The sequence below is a fragment of the Narcine bancroftii genome, chromosome 13, assembly GCF_036971445.1.
Source record: "Narcine bancroftii isolate sNarBan1 chromosome 13, sNarBan1.hap1, whole genome shotgun sequence".
Taxonomy (NCBI): Eukaryota; Metazoa; Chordata; class Chondrichthyes; order Torpediniformes; family Narcinidae; genus Narcine; species Narcine bancroftii.
This window is the reverse complement of record NC_091481.1, coordinates 379,210-396,926: the sequence shown is the minus strand read 5'-3', so window position 1 is coordinate 396,926 and position 17,717 is coordinate 379,210. Positions and strand designations below refer to the sequence as shown.

Sequence of the window (17,717 nt, the reverse complement as noted above, 5' to 3'; positions counted from 1 at the left end):
TTAGCGTGAATTGTGGACTCCATCCCATGCAAGTTGAACCATTGCCTTCTGTCAATAAACAAGACAAAGCTTAGAGTCCAAAATCACCAAACGTGCCCACAGATGGGACCTTTATACATTCTTACCAATGTAAAACGGATAGCTCCTGTTGAAGTTGCTTTGCACTGGAGAGAGTACAGAGGGATCCACCATGATGCTGCCTGGATTGGATGACTTTCATTCTGGAGAGAGATTGGACAAGTTGGGGCTGTCTTCCCTGAAATGAAGGGGCCAGAAGGTGACCTGATGGAGGTGAAGAAAATGATAAGAGACACAGATAGGATTGATGTTCCAAATCTTTTTCCCATTGTAGAAATATGAAAAACAAGTGGGCAACAGGTTTAAGGAGTTGTAAAGGAGATCTGAATTTACAGAGAGGGTGTTTGATAACTGGAACTCGCTGCCAGAGGAGGTGGCAGAATCCAAGATATGACATTTCCAATGCATTCAGACAGGTATTTGAATAGGCCCGGATAGAAGGATATGGTCCTAATGCGGGCAAATGGGCTGAGTGTAGGTGGGCTGAAGATTATCGTGGGCCTGGGGGTGGTGTGGTGGGGGAGGGGGGGAGAGCTTAAGGACTTATTTTTGTGTCATACAATCCTGTGACTCCAGGAAGAAAATTATCAACTTTTGTGCCAGTATTTGGATCTAAATATCAGCCAGCTGGCATTTTTCATCTGGTGATTAACCTTATAAATGCAAGGTGTCAATGTACAAACCTTCCAGATCAGATTATAACTGAAAATCCACGTTTTGCCTGAGGTGCTCAAACTCTGCTATGGTTAAAACCAAAGGAAAATATATTTCTTTGATTTATTGAGTCACTTTCTATGTACCCTTATCAGAAGGCCACAGAAAGAATTTATGCAACTTTCTGTAAGATGCTTTATGTGAAAACAGATAACATTTCGCAGCCCTTAAACTATACTGGCAAAGAATCAGACATTGTTATTTTAACTTTACATTTTGAAATTGATGGTGAAATAAAATGTTCCAATGAGCTTTAGGAATGGTAAAAAAGAAAGTACGTGAAATATTGTTGTTTTTTAAAGCTGGTATGTGATCCTGGGTCCGTGAAAATGTTTTGAGAAGCAGTGCTTAATTACTCAATGCTTTTTAAAAATGAAATGAAATGTCAATTTAGCACAAATAATGTTCAAATAAAATCTGGGGTTAGAGCTGTAGCTCAGCAACACTCAGGAATATATTCTGGTGATGGTGGGAGATCCCATCTCACCTAACTTTGCACTGGCTTGGAGTTCTGAAAGGGAGGAGGAATCAAAGGTAATTTGTACCTTTAAGGAGCCACGGTTAGTGTCGCAGTTCGTGCCACACTGTTACAGCACCACCAGTTCGAAACCTGTGCTGTCTGTAAGGAATTGGTATGTCCTCCCTGTGTCTGTGTGGGTTTCCTCCCACTGTTCAAAACATACCAGGGGTTGTAGGTTAATTGGGTATAATTAGGTGGCACAGGCTTGTGGGCATAAATGCCCATTACCTCCCATGCTGTATGTCTAAAAGAAATACCGAAGAGATAACAGTGAGGCTGTGACTGGAGAAAATCACCTGACTTGTAATTCACTGCAGAACTGTTTGCGTCCAACTCAATAAAACTCTTGGTTCGATCTCAGCGGGAATACTGCACGTGCTTCCAGTCACCACACTGGAGGCAAGGTGTGAGTGGGTTGCAGAGGGTGCAGCAGGATTTACCACGATGTTGCCTGGGATGTCACATTTCAGTATCAGGCTCTTGAACTTCCCTGTAGTCCCCTCACCATAACACTACTCGAGGGCTACTAAAGATCACAGTTTAGTGGAGCAGTTATCACAACACCGTGCCAGTGGCCTGGGTTCCAATCCACTGCTGTCTGTGAAGAATTTGTTTGTACATGCTTCCTGTGAGCTGCATGGGTTAATCCCAAGTACTCCAGTTTCCTCCCACTTCCAAAAATGTTCAAGGTTGAAAGGATCATCACGTGTAATTGAGCAGCATGGATTTCAATGGACAAATGGCTTTTATTGTATTGTAAATAATTTAAATTACATTAAAATTTAAATCTAAAAATTCTGTTGTACTGCTATGCAAAGCATTTTTGTACAGTCACAACAAAATATTTATTAATCCTTTTATCTTTTTCCCTCTGTACAATTGTGCATTGTATAAATTTAATTCCCACTCATTTTTTGTTGGTGAATTGTGTGTGTGTGTGTAGCTGCAGCAAGAATTTCATTGTATCTGTGTAACCTACTTCTGTATAAGACAATGAAATCTCAACGTCATCAGTTCTGAGAAGAGAATGGACAGACTGGCTGTGTTCTCCCTGCAGCGCAGGAGGCAACACAAGACGGATTTAAGGTTTGTAAAGTTATGAGGGGTTTTAATAGCATGGACTACAGCTCTTCAGAAGAACTTAAAAACAAAGGACATGGATACATGGTAAGGGGGAAGAGGAATCTGAGGGAGACCTTCTCATGCAGAATGATATCTGGAGTACACTGAGAGAGCGGTGGAAGTCAAATCATTTTCCCAGAGTAGGGAAATCCAAGACTGGATGAAAACAGTTAGGAAAGAAACTATCCTTGGGGCTGATGGTGTGAGATTTTATTCTTTTGAGTCTCCTTCCTGATGTGAGGGGAATGAGAGATTGTGGTGAGATAGGGATGAGTCATTGAACTTTATCACCAAGGCAGTGAGAAGTGGAGAAAAAGTAGACCTTAAGCCCAAAGCATTGATTCTGTATCTTTATCTTTGCTATATAAAGGGCACTGTATGACCTGCTAAGTTTCTCCAACATTGTGTTTTTACTCCAACCATCATGTTTTACGTGGTGTAACTTTCCTTGTGTCTACAGGGTCGATCCTTCACATTGGAATCTCAGGTCGGACGAGGTAGAAATAAATGTCCTTATGATCCCTGCACGTCCTGCGCCTCCACATTGGTTGGTACGTCAATCTAAAAACTGTATGTATGAGGTCATCTCATCAGCCAATTGCAAAAGTTGAATTAGAAGAATAGGGAGCATTTGTCTCCAAGAAGTGAAATGGAAGATTGCACAATCGCCAAGAGATCTTGAAGTAAACCCATCAAAATCTCTTTGCAAGGTGTTTTAGGAGTGTCTGTTGTGAGAACACTTGCCCTGATACGTGGGCTTTGATTAACGAAGAAATAGCATCAGTACAAAAACCAAAAACAGGCTGAAATAAAACAAAAATGATGCAAATATTCACCAGGTCAGGCAGCAACTGTGGAGCCAAGAGCACTGAGCCTGTTTCTCTAAAATGCTCTGGTGAGGGTTTTCAGCATCCACTGTTTTATTACCCAGAATGCAATCTATACTGACTGGCATTAAAACCCCCAAAAGTCAGGAAGTCCGCTTGTGGAAGGACGAATTTAAAATATTTTCTTCACTGTGTGTCCTGGCTGACGTCATGGATAAACTGGGCTAGGCATCAGGATTAGATAACACGGCAGCCATTATGGAAGACCCTACAGACTGCCGAACTACTATCCAACCAGAGTTTGGCTTCTGGGCATTTCCACAATTTTCTTTCCCTCCACCTCCCCCCCCCCCCCCCCCATCCCCCTATCCCCCCAATCCTGCTGCCGCATTGCTTATTGTGCCAGAGTTTACTAATTTGTTCGTCACACTTTCTTGCTTCAACAAGATGGTAGACTTGTCTAGATAAACCATAGGAAGGCATTTGACAAGGTCCCAAGTGGTAGGCCAAGATGAAATCCAAGGTGAACCAGCTAAAGGGATCCAAACTTGGCTTAATGATAGGTGGTGCAGTGGTGATGGAAGGATGCTTTTCTGCTAAAACTCTGTGATCTGCAGGGAAGGGTCTGGGATGCTTGTTGATTATATTATATGTTGATGACATGAATGTGACGAGAGTAGCAGTGAGAAAAGGCCATGGCCTGGGGTGGTGACAGTCCTGGAGGATAGAGGCTGCTTTCTTGAGACACCACCTCTTGTGGATCTCCTCAATCGAGTGGAGATCGATGCCCATGATGGTACTGCCTGAGTTTACAAGACTCTGTCAACTTTCATTGCATTTCTGTCATACAGATAGGCACGTGAATGTAAGAAAAATAGAAGGCATTGGGTGTGAGGTAGGGAAAAATTCGATTGTGGTGGAGTAGGTTTCCATAGGTCAGAACAACATTGTGGGCTGAAGGGTCTGTACTGTAATGTTACATATATTTTGACAGCTAGTTAAATAGGTGAGGTAAGGAAAGATACACACAGAATGTGTGTTTATGGGCAACACCATCATGATGTGTTGGACCAAGGCACCTGTTTCTGAGCTCTTCAAGTCTGAAAATGATTGTGAATATTTGTAGCTCGAAGTCCTCTTCCTCATGATCAACTACAATTGCTTTTGCTTCCTTTACTTTTCTCACCACCCCTTACCATTGACTCAACTGGAGAACAGTGAGTGCAAAGTTCTATTGCTCTGCACAGATCAGAAGTTCTCCTGATAGATATTTTCTCATTACTGGTCTTCCCATGAGAGCTCATCAGAAGCACCGGGATTTGGGCACATCTATTCTCCAGTAGTTTTTCAAACAAATTGTCTGTAGCTCATTCCATCTGAATTGAAATGGAGTTATACATAACAACATTAGTATTCATGTCAGGAATCAAACAGCAACAGTTTATAGTTCTTCCACATGAATAGAAACCTAAGTAAACTCTAGTCTGAGTGGAAGAATCCCATGCAATTTATGTTGCACACTACCGATGATTGTCTGTGTTTTTTCATTTCATGTTCCCTTTCTAAAGGGCATTCACTGGCCGAAATCTGAACTTTGAACTTTGCTCCATCTATAGAATGAAAGAATACAAAACATTACCCTTCAAATGTAACAATTCAGCTCGATACCTGATATTGATCAGTATATTGATCAACTTTTGATGGAAAGCCAAAGGATGGATTTTCAGTGGCAAAGATTAATTTCAGGATTCATTTCATACACAGAAATAGTCTCCAGTTATTGATATGGCTGACTCCAGCAAACCACTATGCTCTACTCAAGTCCATGAAGACTGGGGGAAATAAAACTCCCCTTTCATCCTCCCCCATCAAGAAAACATTCTCCAGAATCTCCGACTTGTAGATTTTTAACACTTTGACATGATGTTCCATTACTGTTGCAATTCAGTTCCTTAGGAAAATATATCTGTCCATACTCAGAGAAGGTTAAACTCCCTGCATCTCTGCCACTTCTTTTGCTATGTAACATCATTCATTGAATTACTCGAGAAATGCACATTGCCACTGTCAATAAAGCAAGGAAAGCCATTCCCTTTGCTTAACTTCCCATAAAAACACAAACGTATCCATCCCAGTGTCAACGTGAAGTTCTTGGTGAGGTTCTACTCAATATAAAGGTCATGGACTATGAGGAAATGAGGTAAATGCTGATCATTTAATTTGCATTTTATTATGATGTTCATAACATTTACTATTAAAATATTTCAAAACTTAGAATAAAGAGAGGCGATGTATCTCTCATTTCCCGACTCAATCCCAAGGTCGTTCAAATATTTTGAATGTTGAAAGGCATGGACAGAGTAGATGGAGAAAGATTGTTTCCCATGGTGGGAAAATCTAGGACAAAAGGGCACTACTTCAGGATTGAAGGGCGTCCACTTAAAACAGAGATGGGGAGGAATTTCTTTAGCTGGAGGGGGGCGAATCTCTGGAATTTGTGGCCACAGGCAGTTGTGGAACCAGGTCATTGGGTGTATTTAAGACAGATTGATAGTTTCTTGATTAGCCAGGGCATCAAAGGTTATGGGGAGAAGGCCGGGCAGTGGGGATGAGTGGGGAAATGGATCAGCTCCTGATTAAAGAGCAGGGTAGACTAGATGGGCTGAATGGCCTATTTTTGTTTTATGATATTATAGTCTTACTCTTTTAAAAAAGGTTAATTTATAGAATTTGCTTCAGAAATATTTTCATGCATCTTCTCGCAGAGAATGCAGAGATGTAGGCTTGATCTCCAGATTGTAGAGAAGTTCAGTCCAAGCAAGTGTGAGGGGGCAGACTTTGGGAGGTCAAATTAAGGGCAGGACAATCTGGAAGTCTGTGGCGTCCTGAAAGTGATGAAGCAACTAGCTCGGGTGGTAGAGATGACATATGGCAATCTTGGTTTCATTGGTCAAGGCTTTAAGGTTGAGTAAAGAAGGGCAGATGGAATTTAACTTGGACGGGTATGTACCCTGATCAGTGAGGCCTAAGGCCACACCTTTCTATGTCAGCTAGACACATCATAAATCCTGACAGTAACCCAGCTTCCACCACTTTCAAAGGCAGTGTATTCTGAGTACTCACCACTCTCTGGATGGAAAAGAATCCTTCAGATCCCCTCAGAAACTCTTTCCCCTAACCTTTCATTTTTGCACCCTTGTTTTGTCTACCTCTGGTATGAGGGTGATCAGAGAGCAGCCTCCACTTTACTGCACCATTTTTACATATGGACAGATACTCCTAGTTGGCATCTGAGTTATTCTTTAATAATAAAAAAAAAGTGACATGGTTAGTGCCACACTGTTACAGCACCAGCGGCTGGGGTTAAAATCCCGCTGTAAGGAGTTTGGACGTCTTCCCCATGTCTGTGTGGGTTTCCTCTAAATGCTCCGGTTTCCTCCCTCCCTTCAAAATGTATGGAGGTTGTAGTTCAATTGGGTGTACTTGGGCTGGTGGGCCAAAAGGGCCTGTTTCTGTGCTACATTTAACAGATAATTTAATGGCTGAAGCCAATACTTTGAGATGATTTCTCCCTGAAAATCCAGAGCCTTGCATTTTTATTTTATACTTTCTGCAAAGATCAAGTAACAACCCTCCTTTACCTCCAGTGAGCTCATGATAAGCCACGTTTGTAAATTAATTTTGACAGAGTCCTGCACCAGGTACTTATCTGCTTGCATTCTGCTTCAAGTGCTGAGGGAGGTTGTAGAAATAGTGATTTATGAAGCACGTAATTACTTTTTTTCATTTACTGTCAAATGCAGAAGATGAATAATGATCTTCTCTTTCTGCTGTTCTCCTTGGGTGCATTTTAGAAATCATTCTAAGCTTCTACCTGAAAAATAGTGTATTCCAATTCTATAAAAACGATAGTTCCAGCCATGTTCTGAATTGTAATTGTTACAGTACTGGACAGACCAGGCAGATTTATGGGGAGCTCCAACAACAAGACCTGCTTTGTAATGCAATGTTATCACAGTAAAAGCTCCCAAATCCTTAATGGAAGTTGTATTAAACAATACTTTACAATAAACCATATTTGTAGAACATTTGGATGTGATTTTCATTGAAGATTTGTCTTTTAACAGATACCTTGATGGTAAAGGGAGAGGGAAAGCATTGCTGATCCTCATGAGTCAAGCCACATGAGAACATAACAAACAGGAGCAGGAGTCAGCCATTCAGCCCATCGAGCCTGCTGCTCACCATTCAATGTGATCACGGATGAGCTGATGATGGGCTCATCTCCCTCTCTATCCCTTAATTCCCCAACAATGTAAAAATCTATCCAACCTTGACTTAAATATATTTACTGAGCTTGCCTCCACTGCATCAATGGGCAGTGAGTTCCACAGATTCCCCATCCTCTGGGGAAAAGCAGTTCCTCCTCATCTATTACCCTGGATCTTGAGGCTATGTCCTTGAGTTCTAGTCTCTCCCACCAATGGAAACAATTTACCTACCTCTCCCTTATTTCTTTCATAACTTTCTATATGGTGGAGTAGCAGGCTCAGATGTGTCACACATGTGATGAAGGAGACTGTGGACCCCAACATGTCAGGATTGATCATCTTCCTCATACATTTGACTTCATCTCTCTTGTTGAGTCCATTCCACAAGTCTCCTTGGCCCAGAGATCACTGACTGATAGATATACAGGAGGAAGACTCCTGTCTGGTCCACAAGCTGACTTCCCTATGAAATATTTACACAAAAATGCTGGAGAAACTCAGCAAGTTATGTAGTGTTCTTTATTGTAGCAAAGGTAAAGATCTGTTACCAATGTTTTGGGCATGAGGTATTTTGCCTGTGAAATGTCCTGGCACCAAAGTTTTGCAAGTTATGTGTCTGGGTCTGATGATTCCAGATATTCTTTTAATTTGACATGGCTTTTCACTCCAATCTCTGGAACCTGATTAGTTTCCTTTGAATGTAACACTGCTTTGGAAATGACTGAATTTTCTTTGTGGTTTACATTGTGCATTCCCATAGTTTGAAGCTCTTCAGTAATTTATATTTAATGGAAGGGATGATCTGATTAAGATTCCTTGCTGACATACGAGCCATGAACCTTGGCACTAATTGCACGGCTGGCAAACAGTGACATTGAACCCAATGGAAAGCTCAAGTTGACCACATTGCCACTGAAACACATTGTTATTTGCAGACGTTTGGCTCGAATTGTATGAACTTTGACAGAATGTCATGTGCCAGTATTTTAATCACTTTCCCAAGTGAACAACAGTGCAGAGAGAAAGACAGCTCCTCAGGAACAAGAATGCCAGGGCATTTCAGACAGCAGCACAGTGAAATCTATCAGCTCAGCACTAAGGATATATTAGTGTTGTTAATCCATCAGGCTCCATGGTCAGTTTGTTCATTTTAATTGCAATTGTATTTCATAAGAATTGCTCTGCAATGTCAAGACCACACAGTAGCTGTAATTTGTGCTCTCAGAGAGGTCAATGAATTTGACAGAGATTTGACCTCTTACATCATTAGTGAGGGATCCAAAGCAGCAGGACCATCAAGTCCCTGTCAACTCATCTACCCTAATTCCATGGACCGGCATTTTGGTCTATATTTTAGCATTCCTCAGTGATTTCAACTCTCCTCCAGATGTCTGTGAGATGTTGTGAGAATCTCTGCTTCCACCACAAAGAAAAATACTTGGGCGTTCCAAATTCCAACCACTGTCTAGGTGACAATGTTCTTCCTCAGTCTCTAACTCTTCTCCTCAAATCCATTGGACTCAGTTACTTATCTACTGAGGAATGCTGATCAGCAGAGAACCTTGAGATTCAAGACCACCATCAGAAGGAATATGCAATACCTTCATAAATGATGTTCAAACCTGGAAGGTTAAGTTGCAACTTTACAAAATGATTAGAGCGCACTTGGAGAATTATATAAATTTATGGTCACCACAGTAAAGAAAGCCTGTGGAGAGAGTGCAGAGGAGATTCACCCCGTCATCTGCCCCCTCTCCCCGTCATCTGCCCCCTCTCCCCGTCATCTGCCCCCTCTCCCCGTCATCTGCCACCTCTCCCCGTCATCTGCCACCTCTCCCCGTCATCTGCCACCTCTCCCCGTCATCTGCCCCCTCTCCCCCGTCATCTGCCCCCTCTCCCCGTCATCTGCCCCCTCTCCCCGTCATCTGCCCCCCTCCCCGTCACCTGCCCCCTCTCCCCCGTCATCTGCCCCCTCTCCCCCGTCATCTGCCCCCTCTCCCCCGTCATCTGCCCCCTCTCCCCCGTCATCTGCCCCCTCTCCCCCGTCATCTGCCCCCTCTCCCCCGTCATCTGCCCCCTCTCCCCGTCATCTGCCCCCTCTCCCCCGTCATCTGCCCCCTCTCCCCCGTCATCTGCCCCCTCTCCCCCGTCATCTGTCCCCTCTCTCCCCCTCTCCTTATGATCTGTCCACTCCCACGTCATTTCCTCCTACTCCCAATATTTAAGGGGTATGAAGAAATTTGGCAAATTAACTGTTCACATTGATGGAGGGATCAAAATTGAATGGACATGGAATGAAGATGGTTGAAGTTTCAAGTAAAATTTTACTTTGCATTTAATTAGGGTTTTGAGGACAGGGAGGAGTAGGGGAGAGGGTTCAGGGAGGAGTGGGGTAAAACGTCTGGGGAGGAGCAGGGGATTCGGGGAGGAGAGGGGGAAAGGGTCTGGGGAAGAACAGAGAGAGGGTTCAGGGAGGAGCGGGGGAAAGAGTCTTGGGAGGAGCAGGGGAGCATTCGGGGAGGAGTGAGAAAGAGGGTTTGGGGAGGAGTGGGAGAAAGGATCTGGGGAGGAACGGGAGAAAGGGTCTGGGAAGGAACGGGGAGAGGGTTCGGGGAGGAGCGGGAGAAAGAGTCTTGGGAGGAGCAGGGGAGCATTCGGGGAGGAGTGAGAAAGAGGGTTTGGGGAGGAGTGGGAGAAAGGATCTGGGGAGGAGCGGGAGAAAGGGTCTGGGGAGGAGCGGGAGAAAGGGTCTGGGAAGGAACGGGGAGAGGGTTCGGGGAGGAGCGGGAGAAAGGGTCAAGGGAGGAGCAGGGGGAGAGATCTCGGTGGGGAGGAGCAGAGGGAGAGAGAGATGTGAGGTGAATTTGAACGAATTTCTGAAAGGATAGATACAGGATGTGGGAACAACTGGATTTGTTTTATTGGGCAAATCTAGCATGGATTCTGCAGACTCAATGGCCTCCTTCCTTGTATCCATTCTGTGATTCAGTGGCAGCAGGTATTGGTGATAGGTCACATTGATTAATAAACTTGTTTCTCTTTCACTTGATGGCAGAATGTTGAAAATACTCTGCATTGCTCAGTTACAGACATGTGGTACATGTTATCTATGTTTAAAGAGTCCTTGTGTTCATTGAAAGTAAATACACTGCATGAGAAGAAAGCTTAACTGGAACAATATGGGTGCTAAATGCATGAAACAGGCTGCCTTTGTGAATGCTAGAAAATATTTCTCCTAATCTTTCAGTGAAACAGATCTTTCAGAAAGTATTATTTAAAACATTGCTTCAAATATAAGATAGAATGCAGGGCACAAAAAGTGTGAGTTCAACAATTTTGCGGTGAACTCTTGGAATGACTCCGATTTCCTCTTGGGATAAGGCAGATTCCACTCTGGGACAGTGAAGCAATGGATTAACATGAACATGCTCAAGTCAAGTGGCATTGGTGGTAGGCAAAGAAGTCTACAGATGAGGAACGGTTTGAATAGAGATTAGCATAACTCTGTTACAGCGCCAGCAATCAGGGCCGAGTTAGAATCTGGTGCGTCTTTAATAAGTTTATACATTCTCCCAGTGTCTGTGTGGGTTTTCCTCAGGAGCTCTGGTTTCCTCCCATTGTTCAAAATGTATTAGGTTGCAGATTAATTGGGTGGCATGGGCTTGGGGGCTGGAACAGCTGTATGTCTAATTGAAAAATGTAAGTTTAAAAATTTTAATTTAAAAAAAATGTAAATTTCTGCTAGGAGTCGTGCAGTGCACAAATGTGTTGGAGAAACTCAACAGGTTACACTGCACTTGTAGGAAATAAAAAGGCAGTCAATGTTTTGGGCTTGAGCCCTTTGTCAGGAATGTGGATAACACGGAGCTGTGAGAGAGATTCCGAGGGCTCTGTCCCAATAATTGACTGCCTTTTATGTCCTTTTGATGCAGCATGACCTGCTGAATTTCTCCACCAATTTTGGCATTGATCGCAGCTAATGTCTGTGAAACAAGTGATTCTAATGTGAACATAGAGAGCCTAGAGGGTCAGACAGCATCCGTGGATACTGGTTCAAGTCAGGACCATTTATCAAGAGTGAGCACGATGTCCAAGCCAACAGGAAGAGTGGTTGCAGCTTCATTCTTAGCCAATTTAAGTCCAAACTGAGGTGAGTTTGGTTGGGAGCAATCTTTCCTCAAAGATGGAATTGTCTGCATCGTGTCACACCTGATGCCTGGGCATTTCCCCTCCCCTTTGATGCTTTAGTGGACCCATTGAATCACGGTTCATTAGAAGGAACAAATAAATGTTAAGCAGTCATAAACAGAGAGACCATTGTTGGAGCAGCAAGTGTGAGAGTGATCCAGTGTAAGAGTGGAGAAGCTTTGGAGAGCAGAGGCTGAGGATTTCCTACAGATAAAGAGAAAGTAAGATCTTTTCATCGTAACCTAAAGTAGGCAGTGTGGATGGCGGCTCGGGCAGTGCTATGCTCCAATTGCTGGATGTGGGAAATGTGGGACAGCACACGTGTCCCTGATGACTTCACCTTGCAAGAAGGTGCATCCAGCTGCAGCTCCTTGCTGACCATGTTAGGGAACTGGAGCTAGAACTGGATGAACTCTGGATCACTCAGGAGGCAAAGGGGATGATAGAGCATTAAGGAGCCAGTAACACACAAGAGGCAAGATGCAGGGACGGAGTACCTAGAGGTGCATGACAAGATAGGCCAAAGTTAGCCTTGTTTCTTTAAGGGAAAATCTTGCCTGAAAAACCTACTACAATTTTTTGAGGAAACCACAAGCAGGCTAGACAAAGGAGATGAAGTGGATGTTGTATATTTGGACTTTCAAAAGACTTTTGACGAGGTGCAGTTCATGAGGCTGCTTCACATAATGAGATCCCATGGAATTATAGGTAACCTACTAGCATGGGTAGAGCAATGGCTGATGGCTGGTTGGCTACCAGTCAACAGTGGTGTGCTGGATAGGTCAGTGTTGCAGCTACTTCTTTTTAATTTTGCATTTGGATTGCAGAATAAATGGCTTTGTGGCTAAGTTTGCAGATGATACAAAGATAGTTGGAGGGGCAGGTAGTGAGGAGGAAATGGAGAGCTGAAAAGAGACGTAGATAGAATAGGAGAATGGGCAAAGAAGTGGAAAATGAAATAAAATGTTGGAAGGTGTATGGTCATACACTGGTAGAAGGAATAAAAAGGAAGATTATTATTTGAATGGGAAAAAATTCAAAATTTGGAGGTGCAAATGGACTTCTGAGTTCTCATTTGGGGAACCATGAAGGTTAACCTCCAGGTTGAGTTGGTGAAGAAGGTGAATGCAATGTTGGCGTTCATGTCGAGAGGAATAGCATATAAAGCAGGGATGTGATGAAGAGGCTTTATAAAGTACTGGTGAAGCCTCATGGAGTATGGGGGACAGTTTTGGGCTCTTTGTTTAAGAAAGGATGTGCTGGTGTTGGAGAGGATTTAGAGAAGATTTACAAGAATGATTCCTGGAACGGAGGGATTAGCAGATGAGGAATGTTTGATGGCTCTGAACTGGACAGATTAGATGTGGCAAAGTTGCTTCTCATGGTAAGGGAGTCGAGTGCAAAAGGGCACAACTTCAAAAATTGAAGGATGCCCATTTAAAACAGAGGTAAAAGAATTTAATTAGCCAAATTGGTGAATCTGTGGAATTTCCTACCACGGTTCACTTGCAGAGGGCAGGTCATTGGTGAAGTTAAGGTAGAAATTGACAGCTATCTGAATAGTCAGGGTATCACAGGTCATGGGGAAAATGCAGGGGAGTGGGACTGAGTGTGAGAATGGATCAGCTGCTGGTGGAATGTGGGAGCAGACTCAATGGGCCGATTGGCCTACTTCTGGCCGTATATGTTATGGTGATACTGAACTGCATCCTCTCCAGCACTAACCTCATCCCATCCCACCCCTCCGCTGTTGGGAGTAACGGAACAGGATGCAAGATCATCCACCTGAAAAATAATTCTGCTGCTTTCTTAGCACTCGCTTATTCATTATTTCCAAAATTCTCTTATCCAGAGCAGAAAAATCATGTTTTTATTTGTCTGTCAGTGAATTATATCACATCTAAACCTTGTCTGTGTTAGGTGGCCAGTTGTACATCGGACTCTACACAGACTTTTTTGGAGAAGATCCTGCAATATTTCGCAGCTCAAATTCCCATTCAACGACCAGGACTGAACAGGATGATCGACTGCTGAACGGTAACACTGACACCTGCTGCAACCTATCGTTGAACAGTTGCCAGGTCAATGCAGGGACCTGGCATCAGATTTAGTGGAACACAAAAGTCTGCAGATGCTGAGATTGTAGTAAAAACATACAGAGATGCTGGAGGAACTCAGCTGGTCTCGCAGCGTCTATAAGAGGCAAAGATAACTAATTTAATTTAGATATGTAGCACGGTAATGATCCCTTACGGCCCATGACCCCATGACCTATTACCAATGTTTCAGACCTCTCATTCTCTCCTCATTCACTCCACCCACACCCCAATTAAGATGTTATTTAAAACTAAGCACTTGGTTGAGCTTTGACCCATCACCCCAAACATTACCTGTCCCAGTTTTTCCACTTGTTAACAAATTCGCTCGCTTTTCTAAATTTGGGGAGGGGTACAGATGAGGTACTCCAAAGTGTTGTACATACAGCTGCCAAGTGTTTATTTAAAACATCATATTTGTTCGACAAACTTTACTGATGTTCTCCAAGAGAACACAACTTTGTATTTCCATATTCCATCGTGCCATTCCCAGATGGGAATCAGACTTCCAGGTAACCGCTCTACATTTCCTGGCCACTGCCAATGCAATCTTAATATATTTTTACCTCCTATGGATACTACGTGTCTGGCTGAGTTCTTCCCATTTCTGTTTGATTTTACTTCAATCACAGTGAGTGACTGTCAAGCAGTGACAATGAGTGACCATCGGGAGGAACAACGAGTGACCATTAAGTAGGGACAGCAGGTGGCCGTCGGGCAGGGACAGCGAGTGGCCGTCGGGCAGGGACAGCGAGTGGCCGTCGGGCAGGGACAGCGAGTGGCCGTCGGGCAGGGACAGCGAGTGGCCGTCGGGCAGGGACAGCGAGTGGCCGTCGGGCAGGGACAGCGAGTGGCCGTCGGGCAGGGACAGCGAGTGGCCGTCGGGCAGGGACAGCGAGTGGCCGTCGGGCAGGGACAGCGAGTGGCCGTCGGGCAGGGACAGCGAGTGACTGTCTCACTGCAGTTTGACATGTGTGGTCATTAAGGTGAACATTCTGAATCAGATACAACCATAGAACGTTACAGCACAGAGAAACAGGTCATTCAATCCGACCAATAAAACTAGCTCTTCCCACTGACCTGCTCTCATTCCATAACCTCTTCTAACCTTCATCAAGTCTCTCCCCATCCTTCTTTGTTCCAAGGAGTATAGACCTCACCTGTTTATATTTAGCTCCTTAACATTAAAATGTATTGACCTAGATATCAGCGTGGTTATAACAACAAGCCTTATTTTGGCCTGTGTGTTTAGAAGATAGAATTGAAATATTTGTGATAGACAGAAGGGGAAAGTGTTGTGGAATGGAAGGAATCGTTACCCATTTATCTGGTGCCTGGGCCCATGAGTTCATGCATTGACTGGTGCACTGTGTCTCTAACGTTGATGATCATATTTATCCACAGGACCCAAGTTCATTGCAGCTCAGATGATTGCTGACAACGATGACAGAAATGATGATAAAGTCTATTTTTTCTTCACGGAGAAGGCCTTGGCACCTGAGGGAGGAGATGTGGCGATTCACTCGTGTGTGGCAAGAGTCTGTGCGGTGAGTGAGTCCACTGACATTCATCACAAACACAAACACACACACACACACACACACACACACACACACACACACACACACACACACACACACACACACACACACACACACACACAAAACATGCTCACAGTTCCCAAGTTTATTCTGATTCAACATTGCAAATGAATTTAAAAACAACATACATGAAGAAAAATGTGGTTAGCATGGGAAAGAAGCAACAAATATTGAACCTGACCATACTCAGCGTCTCTCCGTAACGTGCGAAGAATGAAACTTCACAGGCACAACACAAACAGCATTTTGGCCTTCATTGCCAGAGGATTTAAGTGCAAAAATATATATGTCTTTCTCCAATTAGCGCAACACCTTAAGAGTGCCAGTGGTCGGGACCAGACCAGGATTCAAATCCAACGCTGCCGATAGGAGTTTGTATATTCTCCCCTTGTCTGTGTGGGTTTTCTCTGGGGTTCCAGTTTCCACCTACCATTCAAAAACATACCAGGGTTGGAGGTTAAAGGGGAGGAAATTTGGTGGCACAGACTCCTTGGCCAAAATGGCCTGTTACTGTGCTGTATGTCGATATGTCTAAACTCTCATTACTGGAAATCATACAAGCATTGTTGAGGCTGGCAATTGTAACATTGCACACAATCTTCAGAGTTTGATTGTGTGACAAAGTCAATTTCCCCTGTTGGGATATTAAGAAACAAAGGTCATAAATGAGTTGAGACGAAATCTATTCTTTAAATGGGGAGTTCATCTGTGGACTTGTCCATGCAGGAGGGCGGCGGAGGTCCAATCACTGAATATTCTCCTTTAAATTACTGAGGGATGTGGGAGACATGATCAGGAAGTTCAAGGTTCCTTTATTGTCACGTCTACAATTTAACCTAATTTATTCACACCTGTTTGCCAGTAAACAAATGACATGAGGATTGGGGACCTGCTGATAATGCAGAGGATGTGCTTGGACTGCAGAGAGAGATCACTGTTAGTGAAATGGGCTGAAAAATAACAGATGGAGTTTAATCCAGACAAACAGGATACATTTTGGGAGCAGGTAATGAAAGGGGAACATGTACCAATTTAATTCAGACAAGAGTAAAGTGAAGTATTTTGAGAAGTTAAACCAGGGCAAATCATGTACAGTAAACAACAAGGCTCTGGGGACGCAAGAACATTCCAGCATAATACAGGCCTTTCAGCTTACAATGTGTCAATCATTTAAACCTACTCCACAACAATCTAATTTTCCATACCTGAGCACGATGTCCAAGCCAACAGGAAGAGTGGCTGCAGCTTCATTCTTAGCCAATTTAAGTCCAAACTGAGGTGAGTTTGGTTGGGAGCAATCTTTCCTCGAAGATGGAATTGTCTGCATCGTGTCACACCTGATGCCTGGGCATTTCCCCTCCCCTTTGATGCTTTAGTGGACCCATTGAATCACGGTTCAATAGAAGGAACAAATAAATGTTAAGCAGTCATAAACAGAGAGACCATTGTTGGAGCAGCAAGTGTGAGAGTGACCCAGTGTAAGAGTGGAGAAGCTTTGGAGAGCAGAGGCTGAGGATTTCCTACAGATAAAGAGAAAGTAAGATCTTTTCATCGTAACCTAAAGTAGGCAGTGTGGATGGCGGCTCGGGCAGTGCTATGCTCCAATTGCTGGATGTGGGAAATGTGGGACAGCACACGTGTCCCTGATGACTTCACCTTGCAAGAAGGTGCATCCAGCTGCAGCTCCTTGCTGACCATGTCTTTTTCTATTTTCTTAAGTTGGACAGAGAGATCCAGGAGAATGAGTGCAGAGTTCCCTGAATGGTCATTTGGATGCCTGCTGCCTTGCTGTGTTAGTCTGCCTCTCAACTGTTTCCTTGTCAGTTTCCTTTGTTTCCCTTCCGTACTTCCAGCGGGGTTACTGTGTTGGAATACAGGATGGATATAGGAGGGCAGTTCAGGAAATATTTGTAGCCAGGGCCACAGCTTTGCTGTTTATTCCCAGCTTCATTGCCAGTGGTGAGATTGAGTCAGATTTGGTGAGTGCAAGATGTGGATGGAGGCTTTCCTCAGGCTTTGTCAGGAACTGGGAATGTGCAAGAGAGACCGACACTTTGTAAGCAGAAAAGCAATCAGCCTGAGGGTACAGATTGCTTTGATGTGAGAAGGAGGAACAGTACAGGACATCTGAGTGAATAAACCTGGTATTTGAAATCTCTACAATCTGGTACAAACTGTTGGAATGAGGAGGCCAGCTGGGAACTGTATATCATTCTGCATGAACCAAAGGCTTCACATCTTAAACATGCTTCTCGGTAGCTTCCGTCTGACATGGATAACACTAGCTCAGTATAAATTAT

At 43.7% G+C, this 17,717-nt stretch overlaps 1 protein-coding gene across 3 annotated transcripts in view; it reads left to right on the top strand.

Moving 5' to 3' along the window:
- LOC138749001 (semaphorin-3E-like) overlaps positions 1-17,717 on the top strand; it is a 107,892-nt gene that overhangs the window by 54,945 nt on the left and 35,230 nt on the right. For all 3 annotated transcript variants that reach the window (XM_069910003.1, XM_069910002.1, XM_069910004.1), the window contains 3 exons: positions 2,895-2,985; positions 13,641-13,757; positions 15,221-15,363. In XM_069910003.1, the coding sequence (XP_069766104.1) occupies positions 2,895-2,985; positions 13,641-13,757; positions 15,221-15,363 (351 nt within the window). The remainder of the gene's footprint in view (positions 1-2,894; positions 2,986-13,640; positions 13,758-15,220; positions 15,364-17,717) is intronic.